The 23,157-nt window shown below is 42.4% G+C and overlaps 1 protein-coding gene across 1 annotated transcript; it reads left to right on the forward strand.

The window, feature by feature from the left end:
• Nucleotides 1-141: 141 nt before the first annotated feature.
• Nucleotides 142-22,713, forward strand: NRIP3 (nuclear receptor interacting protein 3). The gene is made up of 7 exons (XM_010592244.2): nucleotides 142-378; nucleotides 12,641-12,802; nucleotides 13,321-13,403; nucleotides 15,311-15,450; nucleotides 16,131-16,183; nucleotides 16,269-16,363; nucleotides 16,647-22,713. The coding sequence occupies exons 1-7, from the start codon at nucleotides 205-207 to the stop codon at nucleotides 16,660-16,662; spliced, it is 723 nt and encodes a 240-aa protein (XP_010590546.1). The 5' UTR covers nucleotides 142-204; the 3' UTR covers nucleotides 16,663-22,713.
• The last annotated feature ends 444 nt before the right edge of the window (nucleotides 22,714-23,157 follow it).

Genomic DNA, 23,157 nt, shown 5'->3' on the forward strand with positions numbered 1-23,157 from the left:
GCCGATGGGGGCGCTGGGAAGCCGCAGGCCGGGCTGGGACGCTGTCGGGCCCCGCCTCCCGCGCGCGCACTGGCTGCTCCGCATGACGTCACGCTCGGCTATAAAAACCGCGGCGGGCGGCTGCTCCTGCGCTGGAGGAGCTCGAGGCTGAGGGCGGGTGAAGAGCGGGGAGCCCGGGGACGCTGGGCCGCGGGCGCCTCAGCGATGTTTTACTCAGGGCTCCTCACCGAGGGTGGCCGCAAGGAGACCGACGTGCGGGAGGCGGCGTCGTTGCGGCAGCAGCGCCGGATGAAGCAGGCGGTGCAGTTCATCCACAAGGACTCCGCCGACCTGCTGCCCCTGGACGGCCTCAAGAAGCTGGGCTCGTCCAAGGACACGGTGAGCCCCTGCCGCCGCGCCGCCTCAGGATCCCCGCGCGCGCCGTCGCCGGCTCGCGCCGTCGCCCGCTCGCGCCGTGGCCCTCGCCGCCCCTCACCTTCGCGCGGCGCAGTCTCCTCCGGGCCCGCCCGTAGCCGCTTTCACTGAGTCACCGCCCCGGCCCGCAGCTGTCCGCTGCCTGCCTCTTGCTCTGTCACGGATCCCTCTCCAGCTAGGATCCCCCTGCTTCGGTTTATCTCAGGACTCCCTCTTGGCTTTCTTAGCTCGCGCTCCCTCCCTCGCTGCCTCTTCCCTTTGCGTCGCTCTTCTCCCGAATGAGAGACCTTGCCGTGCCCCCTTGCTCTCAGGTGGTCCTTCCTTCCCATTATTAATGCAGAGTTTGAGCCTGGCAACGAGGGAAGCTCCCGCTGCCCCAGAGACTGCTTGGCCAGTCCTATGACCCAGGCAGAGGTGACTCTTAATGGATGTGAAAAGGAGACAAAGAAGCGGGAAGGAGGGTTTCTTGGCACTTTGGTTGAATCTTATTTTTCCTCTATGAAAAAAATTTGCTTCTCAGTGTGATTTTGGTGGTGTCTACCTTTGTCCTTCCATCCTGTGTGGAGAGAGAAAAAAGCGAGCGTGAAGGTTTCCTGAACCCCAAATCTCTCTTCATCATTCTTAGCCCCGAGGGGGGAGGAAACCCGGCTGCTTGATGTCACTGACTAGCTCATGTGTGGAGCTGGGGCTGGCGCAGTCTTTTTTCTAGCAGGGTTGTACAAAGGGATTCCTTCGCAGTAGCCCCAGAAGCCCCAGGACTGGGAGGAAGTCTGGGCTCAAAGACCACTCTGTCCTCTGTCTATAGGATGGGGATGGATGGGTAAGGGTTTACCAGTATAATTCCTAGTCTGATTCTTAGACCTCAGTCACTGGAGTGGTGCTGGGCCAAATGTATGTTTAACTTTGTACTTTTATCTAGAGTTTTCTTGTAGTTTGTTCTCTTAAACTTCATGATTGCTTTATCCATCTGGGCAGTAATTCATGAAACATTAATTAAATTTATCTTACAGTTGAAATCAGTGCTCTGTGTAATTTTTCTTTTCTTTTTTTCTTAGCCTTTAGAATGTTAAATTGGAGCTTTGTCAGCCCTGATTCACTGAAATTGCCATTTCCAGCCCTAGGATGACTATGGAGGGCAGAACTTCTGCATCCACTTTCTTTAAAAAAAACAACAAAACAGCTCGTACAGATACCAATATCAGATTAGCCCTACCCCCATTGTGATAATCCCTTTTAATTATGTGCAGGGGATGTCTACCCCAGTTATCGTGCCCTGTTTTTAAAAAATTATTTTTCATGCACAAGCCACAAGATAATATGACTCATGCTAACCCAGAGTGGTGAGAGACTGAAATGTATTCCTAGAAAAGACATAAGTCTGTTTCTCCTGTCTTTAATGCACTCTAGATTCAATTAGCAAATCTGGTCCAAGTCTTCCAACTTTTAGGCCAAAATAATTCTAGTTCCTGGAAGCCTCAGGAACTAATAAAGAGGGAAGTATTAGGAGACAAATCAAAATGTGGAATTTTTTTTCTTCCTTCCACACTGGATGTAAAATATGAGGCACACTTGATTGTCCTGGGCTGTCAAAGAATTCCCCAGCCCTGAGGGATCTCCTGTATCCTCTTTATCCTTCTACCTAAGATTCTTTATACTACTTCATCCTAAGTAGGGAGAGTTCCACCTGCTTTTTTGACTCCTGTCTCTCTCAGCTGACCCACCCAGGATCTGATAGGATAGAGCATAGGTAGTAGGCTGCAAGGAGGCAGCATCCTCAAGAAGCAGGGTATTGCCATGGATGTGACATACAGCAGTTAACTGTGAGGCCCTGAACCATAGTTCACACTTCCTCCCCTTTCCCCCTCCCCGCTACATTGTCACTGTTCTCACACCTTTAATGTGCAAGTGACTGCACAGAAGAGCTAGAACAGGTCACAGAAGCCAAGGCAGACTGAGATATGGCTAGGAAACTGTGAGTGCTGGGGTGAGGCGGCATGCTTAGTTCTCTTGGAACTGACATTGTTGCCTTGGTACAATCTTAGGAATAACCTTAGAAGCATGTTCTTATCACTTTACTTTGTGGATCCATCTGGTAGGATAGAGGAGTTTTGAAGCCATTTTCTTTCACTGGAAGTGAAATTTGGAGGATGCCAAAATTGACTGAAGAGCTCTTGCTTGAAGTGGATTATAGTACAAACTCAGTAGAGGGGGGACAAGACAAAGGAGAGAATGGCTTCAGAGGAAGATGTAGGCGAAGGCAAAGAATGAATTAATTTTCATTGACTCTGGGATTTGTGCTAGCGTGAAGATCATAGGTTGTTTTTCCTCAGACTTAGTGACCTGTGTTCAGATTGTATGCTGGGTTTTCTGAGTTGTCTACCTCTTTCCATGCAGTTTCTGTAGTTTTCACTGTTTGATGACAGCCTGCCAACCCTTTTTGGATTGGCAAAGGGTTCCCATGAACAGTCAAAGGTGGTCTTGTTCTCTTGGCCCCAGAAAAGTGCCTTTGCCTGATTCCTGTTTGGGTGCCACAAAGTCTACTGTGGAAAATTAATCTTATTTCTTGTGTCTGGCTCTCGTATTTTGTTTGTCCTTTCATCTTGTGCTGCTCATTCTGTATTACATTAAGAACTAAACCCAGAGGTACATGTGAGTAATACTATATTTGATTTATTATAAAACAGCTAGATGAATCTGGAGGGGAAAAAAAAAAACCCACTGTTCTTGGAGTCTTGCTTATTGTAATTTTATTTTAGCTGCCACATTCATAAATATTCTTCTCATTGTTCTAAGGACTTTAAAAAATTTTAAAACAGTCATGTCATGTGATAGTATACTGTCTTTCCTATATGATGATATTACCCATTGAAAAACCCATTGGTGTCAAGTCAATTCCAACTTACAGTGACACTATAGGACAGAGCAGGACTGCCCTATAGGGTTTCCAAGGAGCAGCTGATGGATTTGAACTGCACACCTTTTGGTTAACAGCCGAGCTCTTAACCACTATGCCACCAGGGCTACATATACATACATTTACATCAGGCTATGCATCTACTCTTCCAGCAGTAGGGAGTGAGTTTTGCTTTCCTATCTATAAATGATTTTGTTCATAGCCAAATGCCGTAGCAAAATCGACTAGAGTTAGGAATGAAGATGAGGGGAGGACAGTAGAAAACAGCAAAGCCAACTAAGCATAAAATGACCAGTTTCATTTCACTAACCCTATTCTCTGAGTGTCTGATATAGCTGATCATAATCCTTGTCAATTAGAGCAGCAGGTGGTGGTGCCCTATAGATTAGACATCCATAATGCCACCAAAACCAAAAACCAAACCCCGTGCCGTCGAGTCGATTCTGACTCATAGTGACCCTATAGGACAGAGTAGAACTGCCCCATAGAGTTTCCAAGGAGCGCCTGGCAGATTCAAACTGCCAGCCCTTTGGTTAGCAGCCATAGCACTTAACCACTATGCCACCAGAGTTTCCCCATAATGCCACAGACATCCATAATTTAGTAGGTGTTCAAAGGATGTTTGCTAGCCCTGGTGGCACAGTGGTTAAGAGCTATGGCTGCTAACTGAAAAGGTTGACTGTTCAAATCCACCAGCTGCACCTTGGAAACGCTATTGGGGCAGTCCTGCTCTGTCCCGTAGGGTTGCTGTGAGTCGGAATCGACTCAATAGCAATGGGTATTGTTAGGATGCAACTGTGACTGGAAATCTTCAGTTTGGGCCCAGACCCTGATGTTGTACAGGTGTTTTGTGCTCTCTTCTAAGGCTCCAAAGTTCTCCAGTCCAACACCACCAGGTTGTTAAGATGTTACAGTCAGTAAGTGCTAGAGGCGTTCAGTGGAAGAAGTGGTTACTCTGGCCTGGTGTAACAATAGGGATGGAGACCAACATCTGCTTACAGCATGGTATAGAGAAAGTGGCCTCCAGGAAGTGCTCTGTAGAATTTCAGAGTAAGAAGTACTTTACAGTTATCTGGTCCAATTCTCCATTCATGTGTGAAATGTTTTCTTCAAAAAATGCAGCCTACCGTGGGCAGCTGAGAAACCACCCTCTCAAACCAATCTACAAAGTAGGTAACAATCAGGAAGAAGGCTGTTCTTTTTGAAATGACATGTCTGATGGGTCACGAGGCAAAGTCAAAGGCAACAAGACAGAACATAGAAGGCCTGGGGCAATGTGACAGTCTGCCTTAGGTAGATTCTCATATGTTTTTGAGCACCTGCAAACCCAAGGACAATCTGTCTCTGTTCCCATGGGGTAGAATGGGTCATGTGTTATGTATTTAGCTAGTAAGTGAAGAGAAGGCATAGATATTAGTGCCCTTTTAGTTTTTTTTTTTTTTAGTTTTCCAAGGCTAGAGATAGAGATGTATAGTGGGCTTGAAGTGAGAGTGAGTCGGGAACCTGCGTTTATCCACAGACAGTGTATGAACACTAAAATGGAGTAAGATGATTTCAGGATCTTCTAGGGAAATAAAAGTGAATAGTGTCAAGCTTCTATTTTAAGCTACCCGTGAGAATTTAAAATGCATATGTATATAGTCCACAACTGGATCAATAAGCAGCATCATAATAAATGGAGAAAATACTGAAGTTGTAAAGAATTTCATTTCACTTGGATTCACAATCAGTACTGTGGAAGCAACAGTCAAGAGATCAAATGACACATTATATTGGGTAAATCTGCTGAAAAAGATCTCTTCGAAGTGTTATAAAGCAAAGATGTCACTTTAAGGACTAATGTGCACCTGACCCAACCCATGGTGTTTTCAGTCACCTCATATGCGTATTAAAGCTGGACAAAGAATAAGGAAGACCAAAGAAGAATTGATTTCTTTGAATTGTGGTGTTGGCAAAGAACATTGAATACAGCATGGACTGCCCGAAGAACAAACAAATCTGTCTTGGAAGACGTACAGCCAGAATGCTCCTCAGAAGTGAGGATGACAAGACTTTGTCTCACACACTTTGGACATGTTATCAGGAGGGATCAGTCCCTGGAGAAGGACATCATACTTAGTAAAGGGCTAGTGAAAAAGAGGAAGAACCTTTTTGGTTTGACACAGTGGCTGCAACAATGGGCTCAAGTATAACAACAATTGTGAGGATGGTGCAGAATCAGGCAGTGTTTTGTTCTATTGTTGGTAGGCTCACCATGAGTCGGAACCAACTCGACGGCACCTAACAACGACAACATGCATATGGTTATTATTGTTTGAGATATTACTCTATATCTGACAGTATTAGGTGCTTTATATGGATCATCTCATTTAATCCTCACAAAAGCACTCTGAGGTACTTACTAACTTGAACTCAACTGTGTCTGACTCCAAAGCATATGCTATTAACCGCTGCTGTCAGGGACTGGCAAACATTCTCCGTAACGGACCAATAGTAAATGTTTTCAGCTTTATAGGCCAAACAATCTCTGTCTCAACTACTCAACAATGCTGTTGTAGCATGAAAGCAGACACAGACAGTAAGTGAAGACCATGGTAAAGAGTTTGAATTTTGTTTAAAGAACCACTGGAAGCCATTGAAGAGTTTTGAGTAAGGGACTTACCTTATTCAAAGCTCACTCTGGATGCTATGCAGAGAATAGACTGGAGAAGGAATAAAAAAGAGGCAAAAGACAAGTTAGGGGACTGTTGCAGTACAGATAAGAAACGATGGTTGCTTGGATTAGGCTGGAGTTAGGAAAAATAGGGAGAAGCAGATTGATTCCAGATATAGTTTGGAGGAAACAATGATTCTTGGGATGGGAGGTGCAGGAAAGAGAAGAATCAAGAATGAGTATAAGTTTGGTGGAAAGGACGTGACCCAGAATATTAAAACTGAACAGAACTTTGGAGCTCAGACCCTTTTTATCACTGAAAAGGAAAGTGAGACTTAGAGAAAAGTGATACTCAGAAGTCAAAAGCCTTTATGAAGAAACAATTAAAGATGAGATGGGGAGGAGAGTAATAGTTTGTGGAAGATCTTGAATGCTAAATTGAGGATTTTGTATTTGATGGTGGGCAAGAGAACCTCTGTAGGAATCATGAAAGTACTGTTTTAGGAGATGGCTTGAACTTAGCAGTAGCAGTAGAAATAGAAAGGAAAATATGAGTGATGTTAAGAAGGCAGAATTTTATTCACTAAGGTAGAGAGTAAGGGAGAAAGTGCAAATTTTGAGGAAAGATCAGTGAGACAAGTTAAGTGTGAAGTGCCTATGGAATGTGTAAGTGGAGAAGTTCAAATAGGCAGTTGGATCCATGGGTCTAAAACTCAAGAGTGAGGTCTGGTCTTGAGATAGAGTCATAGTCATAAAGGTAGGAATTTGTGCAGAGAAAGTGGATAAAATTGCCTGGAGAATATGTAGAGCGAGAAAAGGATCAAGGATAAAGCAATGAGGAACACTAATGAAGAAAAGAGCTGAAGAACCAGTGAAAGAGACAGGCATGGAATAAACAGAGAGATGGTTTTAGAAACCAGTGGAGGAGAGTTTCAAGCAAAACAGTGTTGAGTTTATTGCAGCATCGTTTCTAATGGCAAAAATTGTGGAAACAATCTAAATGTCCATTAATAGGGAAATAGCCAAATTGAGGTATATTTGTACTACGAACAAAAATGTCTGCAGGGGATGTGCTCTTTTAAAATGCAGAAAGTAGGGCAGGTGTAAGAAAACAAGGTGCTAAGCTGATTATAGGGTAACCTGGCATTAACATCTACCTAAATTACAGTGTTGGTGGATGTATATGCTCACGCTTTAATTTTTGCACAATCTGGCAGACACTGTTAGTTGCGTAAATCATCACCCATTCTCAACCCTCTTTTATCTGCCTGTCTCCTCTATAGAGATTCCAAAACCCCTTTGCCATTGTGTTGATTGCAACTCATAGCGACTCCATAGGACAGAGTAGAACTGCCCCATAGGTTTTCCAAGGAGTGGCTGGTGGATTCGAACTGCTAACCTTTTGGCTAGCAGGCCGTAGATAGCTGTAGTTCTTAACCGCTGTGCCCCCAGGGCTCCCTAAAGAGGCTAGAAAAGCTAAATTCTCTCTCAGCCTCCTTTGTAGCTAAGAGTGGCCATGAGAGTTCTGACCAAGAAGATACAGGCAGAAGACTGCTGAGGGAATTTCTGGGAAGGCTTTCGCTTTCCTGATAAAAGGAACAGATTGTATTAGCATAGTCCCTTCCTCCTCGCTCATTCCTTGAATGTGGGTGTAATGCCTGGAGCTGGGGCACTCATCTTGTGGCCATGAGGGAATATCCAAGAAAATTACAGAAACAGTAGCCCTAAAGTTCTTAAGCTGCTGAGTCAATGCCAGCAGCATCTGCTTCCAGACTTTTTGTTATGAGAAAAAGATAAACCTCCATTTAAGCCACTGTAAATTGGCTTTTCTTGTGGCTGAATGATATACGGTATATTTTTTCATTTCATTTTTTAAATTAAAAAATACATGTGTGTAATTTAAAACTTGAAAACACTTTTAACTGTTCCTTGTGTTAGGGATATCCATATTTCTAAATAAATGGTGATACCACTATTTCTTGGTTTATTGATTTTAACATTATATATTAATTTTCTATAAAATAGATGAGGGTTTAATTCTCTTACACCTTCCTATCCTGTCCTTTCTCCTAGAACTATTCTGTTAAATAAGTGTTTTAGTTTAAATCAGCATTTACTGCTTACAGTATTATGACTACGTTTATTCACAGCTGAGTCAAATAATGTACTATGATTGTTTCCTTTTTTGTACAAATATTTGTTTTTATTTGTTAATAATTGCCTTATGTATTTTTCTATGTATCTATTAGCAGTTTATCCCCAGACTCTCTGATAAAAGTTTAAATCTTCTCCTAATACCTTAAAACTGTAGATCATCTATCAGGTCCATTTTTTTTCTTGGAAACATCTGACCCAGAGTCCTCTGTCCTCTCAATCCATTTTTGACTGATTGCTCTGTAGACCTGCTACACAACCTATATCCTGGACTTCTCCTCCAATGCTATTCTCAGAATTTCCTTTGCCTGTCTTCTCTGTTGGATCCTTTATTTCTTGGATCCCATGCTTTTCTCGTTGTTGGTTTATTTCCCTTGCTTTGCTGGAGCATGGGAAATAAATTTTCCTGAGTCCTCATTGATAGTTTGACTAGGTTTAGAAATTAAGTACTATCAGACTTGTAAAAGTATTATTGCATTATCTCTTAGCTTCCATTGTTACTATGCCATTCTTGCCAATCCTTTGTATTTGGGTTGTTTTTTTCTCTATGGAAACTTTTGGAATCTTTGCCATCCTTTATATTCCAAAATTTTACAGTGATGTGAAATCTTAGTGTGGATCTTTTATCATTCATTTTGTTAGGCTTCATATGGGCCCTCTTAGTCTTTAAACTCATGTTCTTTAATTCTGGCTCAGTGTAGACCCTCATCTTTACCTTTTCCAGATATCTAGAGTCTTTCCAAAGAGTAAATTTCTGGCTTTCTTCCCAGTTGTCTGAGTCAAGTGGGAGTCTTATACAGGCCTTAAACGAAATCTTATTCCAGTGATAATCACACCCTCCAGCTCTCTCTCTCTCTCTAATATATACAAAATAGCTCAAACATAATAGTTTAATTTTTCTTAAGGAACAGTACTAGTAGAAGGGCCAGCAAGACAGCCCTCTTATTATTATTGAGAGATCAAGGCTGAGAGGGCTCTTCTGTCTTTAACTTGTGGCTTCTAAGAAGGTTACCCTAATCTCCATTCTAGCCTAGTCAGAAGAGGAAAGAATATGGAGGAGTATACATGGGAGATTTTTGTGGGTCAGGCCTAGAAGTGACATATGTCACTTCTACTCACCTTCCAATGGCTAGAATTCAGTCAGATAGCCACACTTAATTGCAAGGAATGAATGCTGGGAAATATAATCTAGGTATCTGCTAATAAAGAAAAAGATAACACGGATTTTGGTGAGCACAGACAGTGCTGCTTCAGGGTCTATGAAGTGAAATAGCATTAATTGCTTAACTTTCTGTAGTCTGGGTCAGTTTCAATTTTTCTGTCTGCTTTTCAGGTTCCAAAATTTTTGTCAACATCTCTCTTTTTCTCTTGTTTACTATTATTCTCTTTGTCCTTGTGTTTTTAGGCTTTCTTATTTCTTTACTGAAATTTAGTAAAATTTTGGTTGGGAGCAGAGGTAGATATACAGTTACACTGTCACTTAAAACATGCAGGCGTAGTAAAGTGACCAAAGAAAAACATCTCTGAGAGTCATATGGGTTTATTGGCTGCAAATTTGCAGTCCCTGAGCTATAATATGAATACTTTCTAGTTACGAAAATAAATGAGAACTATATGTACTGATATAGAAAAATGCCTTTCATATATTAAATGAAAATGGAATTTCAGAACAGTATTATAGTATGATCTTATTCTTATAATGTGCTTATAAATGTATTAAAAGTTTTGGAAGGATATGCTTCTAAATCCTAATAGTTTTCTGTAGAGAGTGGAACTAACGAGGGGTTAAAAGATTGGAGAGGCTTGCTTTTTAAATTTTTTATATTTTAGTGATACTTGAATTTTTTACATTGATAGGTATTGTTTTTGAAGCTTTTTTGGTTACTAAAGAACAAATAAAGACACAGTCTGGAGGGCCAAATGAGAAATTAAATGAAGAATGAAAAATGTTTATTGCATTTAGAAATTAGGGGGTCATTTCTATCAAAACAGAAGTGATTTCAGTGAAGAAAATACAGTATATCAGGAAATAGACATTGTGATTTAAGTTTTTTTTTTTTTTAAAGACCATTCAAGACAAGGCCATGTTAGAGGAGGATATAGGGTTGAGGAGGCAAGACTTAAGTTTTTGTGGGGGAAGTTTGCTCCCCGATAGATGAGAACTTTGAGTGTATTTTATAGCCTATGGGAGAAGGATCCAGGAGGTAGGGAGGAAAATACAGAAGAGGGATTACTTCAAGGAGAATTGTTTCAGAACTTTCTTCACCTGTCTCATCTGTCCAATGATTAGATTTATCTGCAAAATAAAGTGTGACCAGGTGAAGTGGTGTTCACCAAGACCAGTATAGAAGAAGGACCCCAAGCCTTAGACTAAATAGGAGGGCTTTGATTAGATAGCTTCTTTGAAGCCCTTTCCAGTCCTCAGTTTTACAAATCCAATTTATCCCAGTTAATCATGCTAAGTGTTGTTGTTGTTGTTGTTAGGTGCTGTTGAGTCATTTCCGACTCATAGCGACCTTATGGTGTAACAGAATGAAATGTTGCCCAGTCCTGTGCCAGTCTCACAGTCGTTGCCATGTTTGAGCCCATTGGTACAGCTACTGTGTAAATCTATCTCATTGAGGGTCATCTTCTTTTTTGATAACTCTACTTTACCATGTGTGATGTTCTCCAGGGATTGATCCCTCCTGATAACATGTCCAAAGTAAGCAAGACAAAGTCTCACCATCCTCACTTTTAAGGATCATTCTGGCTGTACTTGTTATAAGAGAGATTTGTTCATTTTTCTGGCAGTCCATAGTGTATTCAATATTCCTTGCTAAAACCACAATCCAAATGTGTCAGTTCTTCTTTGGTCTTCCTTTCCTTTTTTTTTTTTTTTTACTAAGGTGTACTTGACCCAAGCCATGGTATTTTCACTCACCTCATATGCATGTGAAAACTGGACAAATGAAAAAGGAAGATCGTTCTAAGTGTAGGCTGACAGAAACAAACATCTTGCTTAGTGTGGCTTTAGCTAGGAATGTAGGCTTGTTAGTGACAGACAGAGTTTAGAATGAATAATTTCTGCTTCTTTTGAGGAACAAAGCATTCTCCTAGGGTAGCATCAGGAAATACTGACAGAGTTTATATTTCCTCTAGCTCTTTATGAAACTAAGATGCTCTTATTTTCTTTATAAGTGCCTTCCCTCCTCCCTTTTTCCCAAGGATGCTAATTTAGAACCTGCTTTGCCAACAATCAGTGTATTTTGGGACTCCATTTCTTCACCTCACCGGGGTTACAGTGAGTCACGGCTCTGACTCCATTCTTCTGTAGAAATCTGTAAAGTGACAGATAATGAAGACCTTCTGCAGTTCTTCCCCCTTCCCAAGGAATGTTCTAGGCTCTGGACTTCTAAGAGTGATTGTCTTCCCCCTAGAATTAAAGTGCCATCTGGTACGTTAAATAGAAGCTTGGGGTTAGACTATCCTTGGAGGATTTTGAATGTTATTGTAAACTGGGGGATAAAATGTTTGCATACAGACATTTATCAATTCAAATTACTTTTTTTCAAGAGGTGGCTTATGCTTCCTAGAAGCCATTTTGGGTAGGAAAAGTAGAGTATGGGTATATCTGCCCTAGAAACTCTCCTGAACTCTGTCAGAGAACAGGCTTTAACTCCTTATTCTGCTTCCTGACATTAGGTATCCTGGCATAGATATAAGGAACTTGCTTCTTGCCTCCTTTTTGTATCTCCTTTTATACCCTCACTTTTTGGTTTGTTGAAGAGAAAGGGAATGGATAACAAGCATATGACAGGAGAAGCCAGTGGTTTGAGTCTAGCGGATATCAGTGAGGATGATTCTTGTCGGTTCTGCCAGGCTGCAAAGTGTGTTTCCTGATAGTGCTACTCAAAAGGTATGAATTCCTGTCTTCTTAGCCCACTCCACCTCCATCAGTGACTCAACCCACAGGAGAGCCAGGTGTATGCAGACTGGGTCCAAGAAATAAGACTATGAGGCAGTAAGACTTGGAATAGAAATTAGAAGAGCTTCTGACTACCAGGGCTAGGAAGGTTTCTTCAGCCTGTGAGAACGAGCTGCCCGTTCTGTGAGGGATTGATTTACAGTCACCTGGGAAGATACAAAAATCATGTATTCTACAAAGAATAATGCCACTTTTCACCTGTAATGCCCTTGTAAGGGGAGAGGAGACAGCAGGCCGAAGTAGATTGAATTATAAGGTTCCCTAGTTCTCTTTAGCCACAGAATATTCGTTGCCTCTATCGACATCTCCCAGTGTCCTTTCTTGCTCTTTCATTCACTCATAGTGGCCTACTGCAAATTGGTTTATATACCTGCTCTGACAATACTAGTGAAGCTCCAACTTGAAGGAAGAATAAATAAAAAGCAACGGTAGAGCTCAGTTATGTGAGGCTCCTTCATTATTTCTATGACACTTGGGGACAGTGGGAGAGGGGGAAAATGGCCTGTCACTAAGAAGCCTCTGCTTTCTATCCCTTAAGCAACCTCATAACATTCTGCAGAGACGCCTCATGGAAACCAACCTATCTAAGCTCCGAAGCAGCCGTGTTCCTTGGGCCTCCAAGACCAGCAGACTCAATCAGGCTAAGTCTGAGAGTCTAAAGAAGTCTGAGGATGATGACATGATTTTGGTTTCTTGTCAGGTAATGTTCTGAGAGGCAGCTTTGGGATTTTCTGGAAAGTAGGATTTGGAAGCCCCCTATGATCCTCAGAGTGGGCCCTCTCCTCTAAACACTATAGAGTTGTGGGTCTTATCATGAAATTCATAAATGGGCTTTAAAAGGAGGCACTCCATGCAACACTGGAGTGCTTGCAAAAATTTTGTTTGCATTTGCATCTTTATGCAAGAAGAACCAGTGCTTTCATCAGATTTGCAAAAGGATGTGTGATGATTAAAAAAGAAAAAGATTAAAAACTCCTCTGTTGTGTGGAATAAAACACCCAAAGTCTCTGGGTTCCTTTGTCAGCACTGGATTCAGCAGGCAAGAGAGCCACTGAAAGGCAGACTCAGCAGTGGGTAAAGATGGGACAGAGTACCAACCCGTGATTGTAAGCGTGCTCTCCAACCCTGTCTTTCATATGACATCTGCTGCTTGCTGTCTGGATCTCCTTTCTCTTTGCTCCTCTGGCTCCTTTTGAACACTGTATTTCCTCTCCACAGTGTGCTGGAAAGGATATGAAAGCCTTGGTTGACACAGGCTGTCAATATAATCTCATCTCCTCAGCCTGTGTGGACAGATTGGGGTAAGTAGCCGTCAGTGCTGGGTGGAAGTCCGATGTGAATGCACTCTTTGTGAATCTGTTTTATGGTTATACACGGTGAGGATCTCCACAGACACTCTAAAAAAAGTATGAAGAACTCAGATTTCAGCTGGAACCAGAGTCCTTAGCAGAGGGGAAGAGTGGTGGGTTGTCAGGCAGCTGGTAGAAGTCAGTGTGCCAGTCAAGCCTTAGGCTTTCCATTAATGTCCACCTATTAAGTTTGGAACAGAGGCTTCTGGACTCTGGCACGAGAGAGTGTGAGATCCCTGGCTCAGTGTGTGTTCTGCCCTGATCTGCCAGACAACAAATTAGAAGGAGTTGTCCTGTTGGTGTACCCCAGATGAATAAAAGCAGGGACACAGTTGGCCTCAGCTTACTCAGGGTGTTTCTGGAGCCCACCCTTCCTGTCCCCAGAAATGTGAGTCAAAACTGGCAATGGGGCTGCGATTGCTGCTTGGCCTGATTAACCAGTAGTTTCCTCTTTGTGAAGAATGTGTAAAATTGGATCCCGCTGATGATCGGATGTGAGGCAAAACCTCAGATATGAAATAACTTTAGGTAGATTTGGTCTGTGCCTCGTTTAGTCAGAGGAAACCATTTTCTATCTTACCCCCTTATTCCTCAATCTCTGTTTTTACTTCTTTTCCTTCTTACTCTTTCCTCCAAAGTACCAGATGGGCTGTGGGGTCTAGCCCAGAATCAGGAAGATCAACCCAGCATCTTTTTCCACATCTCCAGCCTTAAATATGATAAATCATTCCCAAGCCCCAATTTCTGTAAGGAGACAACCGCTAGGATAGATACAGTAGCCCATTTGAATTATAGTTGAGATGTCCATGTTCTTTGGTAGGGTTTGCATAAGGTTTGATTTTTATAATCAGCGACCTCTGTTCCTTCTCATCTCACACCTCACCAGCACTGTGACTCTTTGAAACTGGACCTATGGACTTAGAATATTGCTATTTAGGGTCATGGGGGGAGTCCAGGGCACAAGTGCTCTTATGGGAAGAATCCTGTGCCTCTTTATGTGAATAGATGAGATATAGTGCAACGTGATGGTTCCAGAAAGACCTATCACATACTGGTGCATAATTAGGCAGCAGACTGCCACGATTCCAGAGGAATTAATAACCATCTGTAAAACTGCAATTATTTTTCTTTTGGATGGACTATAACAGCAAAGGAGAGGAAATGGAAGAAAGCTGAAGTATTGGCACAGAAAGTCCATAATTAAGTATTTATCCACCAACCCGTAATAGCTCAGGTACTAGTTGTTCCAGTCAACTTACATAACTGTGTAAAACCTCGGTGCTGTTCCTTTCCTTCCTCCCCTGCACGGACAAGTTAAATTAATTAGAAATTTCTCCCTAATCTTCCTTGTGGACACCAGTATCAATGCACTTATCAGGTAAGTACCCGCCCCCACTGACTTTATAACCTAAGAGAGACTGATGAGGATAGACTGACATAGAAAGGATGAAGAGAAAATTAGACATTGAACAAAGCATCTTCTAAAACTATGGATTAACCTGCCATCCCTGAGATCTATTATGGGTAGAAAGGACTTGTTAACTAAACTGCCCCACACATAATTGGGGATTAGGGTGCAAAATAGGATTCTCTGAGTGTGTCAACTCCCTCCTTTCACCAATGCAGGTAGTCAAGGTAAGCTTTTTGAAAATAGGAACCAGGTCTTGTTTTTTGATATCCTCTTTGCATGTTTAGGACAAAATGCTGAAACAACAGGTGTAAGCTGGTTAACATTTTTTGTGTAAATTAATCCAAAGAGATCCCTGAGGAATTCCAATTGTGGGTCAGAAGGTAGGCTTTACCAGATTCTACCAGACACATCTGCCAGGGAGACTCTGGTATCTTCCTCTCTGATGCAGGCTTAAGGAGCATGTCAAATCTCACAAACATGAAGTAGAGAAGCTTTCTCTACCCCGGCATCTCAAAGTAGTGGGCCAGATTGAGCACCTAGTGATCACACTGGGCTCCCTCCGCTTGGACTGTGCAGCAGCTGTGGTTGGTAAGTAGAATTGGGGACTGGACCTATATAAAAAAAAAAAAAAAAAAAAGACCCCCAATATAAACCTTTCTACCTCCACCAAACTCTCATGAGATCTCATGCTTTTAAGTATTGGCTTTTTCAAAATCCCAGGTTACCACTTTCCGGTACTATAGACCTTGTCCCAGTTGTTGCCTTTCAAAGTACCAGATGGGCCCTGAGCTACATTCAAGACATGTTGAGAATCACTCAGAAAAAGAGTATGTAATGCAGGAGAAATTCAAGGGAAAAGAAACAGATATTTTTGTGTTCAAGTGTCTGAGAGCTTTCCATGAGCTAGTTGGAGGTAGAGGCAAGATCTTCCATTAATCCTTTGATAGTTCCCCAATATCTCTTTCTATACTTTCCCTTGTGCATTCTATACTAGACTAGTATAAGTTCCTGGTTTTTGTCTAAAGGCCTTTTTCATTTAGAGTTAAAAAGATAGAGCTAGGTTTGAATCTTGGGCCTATTGCCTTTTAACTATATGACCTGAGCAACTTATTTAATCTAATAGATAATCAACAGGTGTTTGTGGAATGGACGAACGGACAGATGAATGGATGGACAGACAAACAGATGGATGGAACTTAATGGTGATCAGGCTGAACTTCTAAACCACCATGGAAATAGCTGAATCATAAATTTGTGCTTTTTTCTAGAGGACAATGAGAAAAACTTGTCCCTTGGTCTCCAGACACTCCGATCCCTGAAGGTAGGATTGATTTGACTTTCCTTTTGATATTTCCTCTCTGAAATGGGGTCATTAACCGGGACTAGTGATTCTCTTTTGTTTTCAGTGTATCATAAATCTGGATAAGCACCAGCTGATCATGGGGAAGACAGACAAAGAAGAAATCCCTTTTGTGGAGACTGTTTCCTTGAATGAAGACAAGTGAGTGCCCATATGGGTCAGATCAAGACAAATCCACCTGCCCATGAGCTGGAGGGAACTGGGAATTATCAACCAGGATATGGGTTGTGCCCTGCCTTTGGCCTCCAATAATATCACAAGCTTGCCCCTGCCCATCCCCAGAGTTTGCCGTCCCATACTTCAGAATGAGCAGTGGTGATATCACACAGAGTAGTGGGGAAGATGAATAGCTTTTAAACTAAAATTGTCTTCAGCCTAACGTTTTTAAATTTGGTATCATTTCTTCTGATATTTCTCATTTCAGCACTTCAGAAGCATAACTACAGCCTGCAGCGTGTCTGCACATACACACACACACCAGGCTGATGGATTGCAGTACCAAATGCAGTAGCGACTTGCTGTGGACCAAGTCCTTCCCTCCAATAGAAGCTCCAGGGGCTCCTTCCCACCCAGACCTCTCTAGACTATAGTCTGTGCTTAGAGATCTTTCTGGTTATAGCCATTGTTTTTTACTCCTTTGATCACTTAATTTATAGACCTTTTGACACTGCCAGGTCTTATTTATGGCCTATATCTCTGCTTCCTGCAGGAACTTGCTTTTATTAGCCAAGCATAGGGGCTGCCAGGTTCTATTTCTCCATAGATAACACTTGCTTCTTTTCCTGCAGCTAAATGTATTAAAAACAGGAACTTGATATTTACTTCCTTTCAGCTGTTTCAGAGAGGTTCAGGTGACCTATGTCTTGAAATTAGAATTTCTTCTGATTCATTTATTGATTACTCAAGTATGAACCTGAAAGAACCCAGAGAGATCATCAAGTCCAACTGTTTCATTTAAAGGCCCGGAGAGACAAGTGGATTGCCTAACCTCATATACTGAGTCAGTGGCAGAAAGACACCTAGAACTCAGGCTCGACTTCCAAGCCAAGGCTATGTTCATTCTCCCACTCTTCCTCATTTGTCTTCAAGCCTTTAGAGGAGAGCAAAGAGGTGAGAATATGTAAAAAAGTAGGGTAGTGAAAAATATGCTTTAGGGATGGATTTTAGGGGGATCTCCCTCCTGTGTGCTAAGCTGCTAAAAGTCCCCTGGCCCAAAGTGTCACATTCAGGCTCTTATCATGGTGTCTGAAAGCTCACAGTACAAAGAGGAATGAGATGGTTTCTCACCTTGAACTTCTTGGAGAGAAGTGGTGGGAGGGGGAGGAACGGAGATAGAGGAACATTAATCCCTCTCTGAGATGGAATTGAAGGCTTAAGTCAATAATCTGGGCATTGTTCTCAGACATTTTATACCCCCCAGATCCAAGGTCTGAAGCACCTGGGAACAGGGGTAGGGAAAGGAGATTAAAAAACCCAGAGCAGGCACAGAATAGAAGGGAGTAGACTGGTTAGAATCAGTTGGTGGGGAGGCTTACCTTGAGAAACCTTTCTGGGATGGTGGTAGGGAATGAAATATCTAGGCAGGAAATTGAGTGGTGGGGACACTCTTCATTTCTATACTGGTACAAGGAAGGAGGCAGGGCAGGAGCTGGCAGTGTTAAGGGCAAGCTTTTCTAACTGCACGATATTTCGTGACCCCTCTCAAAGTGTTGGGGAGATCACAGCGGTTTCCTGAAGCTTTTTTGTTAGCATACGCACATAGGTACCTTAATGAAGTTTCCCTTCCAGTCACGGAAGTACTCGGAGAAGTATAGCCAGCTGTGGGTGTCCCTTTAAGAGATGCCCAAGTTGGCCCTTGGTCCGTAACAGTAATTCCCAGGGTGTTTCATGGATCCTGTTTTGAACTTTGCCACACCCACCAAGAATCTGTAGTCTGGTTTTCAGCCACTGCCCCTACCAAACAGCTCTTTGGAACTCTAAACATTTTTGACCTCACAGAAGGTTTCCAAGGACTAGGAACTTGATGACCCCAATTTGAACAGCTGTCAGCCCAGCTGTAGCCACTTCTCACTGGGTCATTTCCCAGGCCTCCTTCCACTCGCCTCTATAGAGGAAGCTAGAGGAAAAAGTAAACATAGCCACAGTAGGGGAGGACCCATCTGAAGATCAGCAGGGTGATCACAGGGTTACCAGCCTTCAGGGCCCCCTCCAACTTCATCCTATTCTCTTACCTAGGAGGGACCTGCACCTTGCATTGAGGCCTCCCTGCTCTGCTCCCTTACTTAGCATAGCACCACTTTGCCCTGCTTCTTTTCATAGGACTGAGTTGAAATACTTCACACCTTACTTCCCGACTTGAAAGTTCTCTGAGCCTTGACTTCAGCCACAATTAAGGCACGTTGGAGGTTCCTTGGCCTGCTTTCTCTTTATTTAGATTCCCTGTGGACCAAGTAAGGCCAGGAACTTTAAAGTTCTGGATATATACTACGTCTTCTGGCTCTGTGAGTTCATCTCATGATCATATGGCCTTTAGTGATCCTTCTGGCCTCAGAGAGTCAGTGGTTTCCAATTTTGGAATAGAAACAATCGGGGTGACCTGAGCTTACAATATCACAGTCTCACTTAGTGCAGTCAAATCATTTAAATTCTCTAACTAAATAATTGTGCTTTAAACCCCAGGCTTGATAGAGTCACCTAGAAATGTCTAAAGACAATTGTGAAAGTCTTCATTAGACTTCTTTAAATGCTGTCAGGTTGATCACTCTGATAGCCCATATCTCCTTGATGTTCATGAAGGAGCCCTGGGTCTGTTTTTTGAAGGGCTGACAAGGTAAGCTGGTAAGGTCAGTCTCGGGTCAGTTTTCCCCAGACTCCTAGAAAATCCTCTTTGGTGCTTCCGGCTGGGGGCTGGGGGGTGCGGGGGATATCTACCCAGGTCACAGTTCTGAAGACAGGCCGTAGCAAGAAGTAACCTTGTAGAACTGCTACCTATCTCAGTCATTATTAGATACCCATTTCTAATACAGGGAGTTGAAAAATATTGTTTTTATCATTTGGTATTTCTGTACCTGACTCGTTTGAGGAGTGAGTTTCTGATTTTTCTATTTTCTTAACCCTGTACTAGACCATGCCTGGTAATATTTTCTATCCCTTAGCTCCAAGTGTCTGTAGAATGGATTGCCTGGTATGCCAGCCGCCTTCACTCTGTGTATAGAAATATCTTTCCAGGCTGGGGACATAGAGGAGATGAACTGGATTCTTTCCTCCTTCTGTTGCTAGGCCTTTCCATTGGTACTTTATCCACCCTGTGTTTCTGGTTGTGCTGGGTTTATTTGTGAGATTGATGTAATAATAAAGTGAAATCTTGCCCCACTGTGTGTTTGTCTGACAAAGTCTCTGTGTCAGGGCATGAGCCTGGAAGGTAAGGGAGCCCAGGCACAGCCTAATTGCACCAGTGTTTCTCTCAGAGGGTCTTCTGAGTCCAGTGATTTCTCGTCCTCAGCTCCTCCATTGCTATGAGCCCTTCATGTCCTTGGGCAAATTAATGAACCTTTCTAAGCTTGGTTTTGTAATCTATCAAACAAGTAATAATAGTACTTATCTCAGAGACTTACTGGGAGTGTCAAATGAGATAATTCACATTAAATGGTTAGCATATGGTAGGCACTCAAGTTGAATATAAATGAGAGCAAAGTTTTATAGTGGGTTAGTTAACAGAGTATGATTATTTCTAGGAAAGGAAATGCTTATTTAGTTCAAACAAATAGAGGTGTGGGAACGAGAAGGGTTGAATGAACCTTAATATACATTTAGAATCATTGTCTACATAGTATTCCAAATAAATGCATTTTCCAGGTGATGGAAACTTACCTTTTAAATGTTAATATTTTAAATATTTAAACAGTATAGTTAAATAGCACACAGCATGCCTCAACTATGACAATGGTTATTACAATCTAAAATTAAAGTTCTGTTACCACTAAAAAGATACTACCATTCACCTCTAAAGGTTTTCTGTCATTTTTGTCCATTTATTCTAAATGTGGAAAATGTCAAAAGGCTTACCTAACCTGACTCTTAAGCGACGACCAACAAAATCAAGATTTATAATCATTTCAACAGAATGAAACCAACAAAATTAAGTTTTAACAGAGTTAAAAATACATCCTGACTTTCATTTTTTAAAAATCTGTACTTGCACAGTGGTGGAAAACTTGGATTAACAAGAAATGTTCTTGTGAAGATGATGTTGTGGTTTCGATTACATACATCCTTTATGTGGAAGTATTAAGGATACTGTGTGTAGAAAACGTAATTTGTAAGACAGGGATATGTATGCAGTTTTTGGAGCATCCAGAAACGACAGTGGTAACGTGATTATTGTCTTCAGAGCTGTCATATGGAAAGTGTTCTTTCTGGTAAGGCAAGTGGAGGCTGTTGAGAGGCATGTCCTGATTCAATGGACTGTGCTACTCCCATAAAGAAGGGAACGCTAAGGCTCAAAGCAGTGTCACTATAGAACTATCGAGCACAGTGAAATCGACTCTAGGTTCTCTTCACTGTGAGTAGAAGACAAGATGATTATTTCCTAGAAATATTATGAAAGGGATTTCTGCATTGGTGGAAGGTTGGATAGGAGACCTCCAAGGTCATTTCCAATGCCAAAATTCTTTGATTCTAGCACATATTTATTAAATAACATTGTGAATCAAATGTAGCTTCTCGTTGACTCATGGCCCTCACTCATTAATTTGGACTGAAATTAGGAGCGTCTTACCCAGCTTTGAAGGGTCGCAAACTGCTGTTCTCAAGAAATCTGAAAGCAGAGACAAACTAGTCTGTATCTATAGCTTTGACTCCTTTGTCAGCTGCCACTTCTTCCTTCCATATCAGTGCATCCTAAGCTATAATATGCTTTGTCTCAGTTCACACTTACTTTTCTGGCTGATGACCTGCTGGCAGCTGTTTCTCACATGGTATCAAGTGTGTCGGCACTGTGACAGTTGTTTTCTCAGGGACCTTTTTATTCAGAGGTTGTGGTATGTCCTGGAAGAATGAGGCTGCCAGGTGTCTGAATGGAGAAAAAGGCTGGGCCTTTACCTGCTTTCAGGTAGTGACCTAGCCAAAAATTCTAGCAGCCTAATGGCTACAGGTCTCGTTCCTTCTGTCCAGTACCTTTCTTGCACTCCTTCTGGGACCTATGCCTCTTCCAGCAATAATAATCAGAGAGGGGATTTTAATCCTGGGATTGCTTTTGCTGCAGCCAAAATGGCATCCCAATTTGTAATTAGTATAGGAAATCTAGATGCTCCAATATGAAGGACACCTTCCATTTTACACACACACATGTACGCACACACATGCACACATACATTGAGACCCTGAACAGGGAAATAGGCTGGGAAGAGGGAGTGTAGATGATCTAGTAGAGATACTTGTGTTTGCCAGGGGAGAGTCTTGAAGGACACAACCCAAAACCCAGTGCTGTCGAGTCGATTCCGACTCATAGCGACCCTACAGGTCAGAGTAGAACTGCCCCGTAGAGTTTCACAGGGAGTGGGACTATATAGTAATCTTCTGTATTGTAAGCCTAGATAACAGGAATTTAACTTTGGTTTCATCAGTTGGCAAACTAATGTGAGGTATCTGGGGGTTCTGTTATGAAATGCTGGACTTCTCAGATACATTGGATGATCTTATACTTGGGGGACCACTCCAGTGATTCTCATCTTGCTTATTCTGGAAATGGGTAAGGGCATGAGAATTTTTTTTTTTTAATTAACTTTTATTAAGCTTCAAGTGAACGTTTACAAATCCAATCAGTCTGTCACATATAAGTTTACATACATCTCACTCCCTACTCCCACTTGCTCTCCCCCTCTTGAGTCAGCCCTTTCAGTCTCTCCTTTCGTGACAATTTTGCCGGCTTCTCTCTCTCTCTATCCTCCCATCCCCCCTCCAGACAAGAGTTGCCTACACAATCTCGAGTGTCCACCTGATATAATTAGCTCACTCTTCATCAGCGTCTCTCTCCCACCCGCTGACCAGTCCCTTTCATGTCTGATGAGTTGTCTTCGGGGATGGTTCCTGTCCTGTGCCAACAGAAGGTCTGGGGACCATGGCCGCCGGGATTCCTCTAGTCTCAGTCAGACCATTAAGTTTGGTCTTTTTATGAGAATTTGGGGTCTGTATCCCACTGATCTCCTGCTCCCTCAGGGGTCCTCTGTTGTGCTCCCTGTCAGGGCAGTCATCGGTTGTGGCCGGGCACCAACTAATTCTTCTGGTCTCAGGATGATGTAGGTCTCTGGTTCATGTGGCCCTTTCTGTCTTTTGGGCTCTTAGTTGTCATGTGGCCTTGGTGTTCTTCATTTTCCTTTGCTCCAGGTGGGTTGAGACCAATTGATGCATCTTAGATGGCCGCTTGTTAGCATTTAAGACCCCAGATGCCACATTTCAAAGTGGGGTGCAGAATGATTTCATAATAGAATTGTTTTGCCAATTGACTTAGAAGTCCCCGCAAACGGTGTTCCCCAGACCCCCGCCCTTGCTCCACTGACCTTTGAAGCATTCATTTTATCCCGGAAACTTCTTTGCTTTTGGTCCAGTCCAATTGAGCTGACCTTCCATGTATTGAGTGTTGTCTTCCCTTCACCTAAAGCATTTCTTGTCTAAGGGCATGAGAATTTGATTGGTGCTGGGGCTGGCCATACGAGGAAGCAATTGCCCTGTTTTGAAAGTTCTGCAGAAATTCCATATATCTCATAATAGCTTCTCTGTGGTATGTAGAAACTAATTGGGGAATAAAAAGTATGTTAAAGTGAACCAATTTCCTAAAGACCAATTAAACCACAGGGGTGTGTGAAGGAGGCCTATTCTGAGGTCTGAGGAATGACATCAGGAGAGGAGGATCCAGCTGTGAATGCCTCATGGAGAGT

The sequence above is a fragment of the Loxodonta africana genome, chromosome 7 (genome assembly GCF_030014295.1).
Source record: "Loxodonta africana isolate mLoxAfr1 chromosome 7, mLoxAfr1.hap2, whole genome shotgun sequence".
NCBI classification, from domain to species: domain Eukaryota; kingdom Metazoa; phylum Chordata; class Mammalia; order Proboscidea; family Elephantidae; genus Loxodonta; species Loxodonta africana.

Coding starts and splice junctions, on each gene's coding strand:
- NRIP3 (XM_010592244.2), top strand. CDS start 205: ATGTTTTACTCAGGGCTCCTCACCGAGGGTGGCCGCAAGGAGACCGAC. Junction 12,803..13,320: donor TGATTTTGGTTTCTTGTCAG/GTAATGTTCTGA, acceptor TCCTCTCCACAG/TGTGCTGGAAAGGATATGAA. Junction 13,404..15,310: donor GCCTGTGTGGACAGATTGGG/GTAAGTAGCCGT, acceptor TCTCTGATGCAG/GCTTAAGGAGCATGTCAAAT.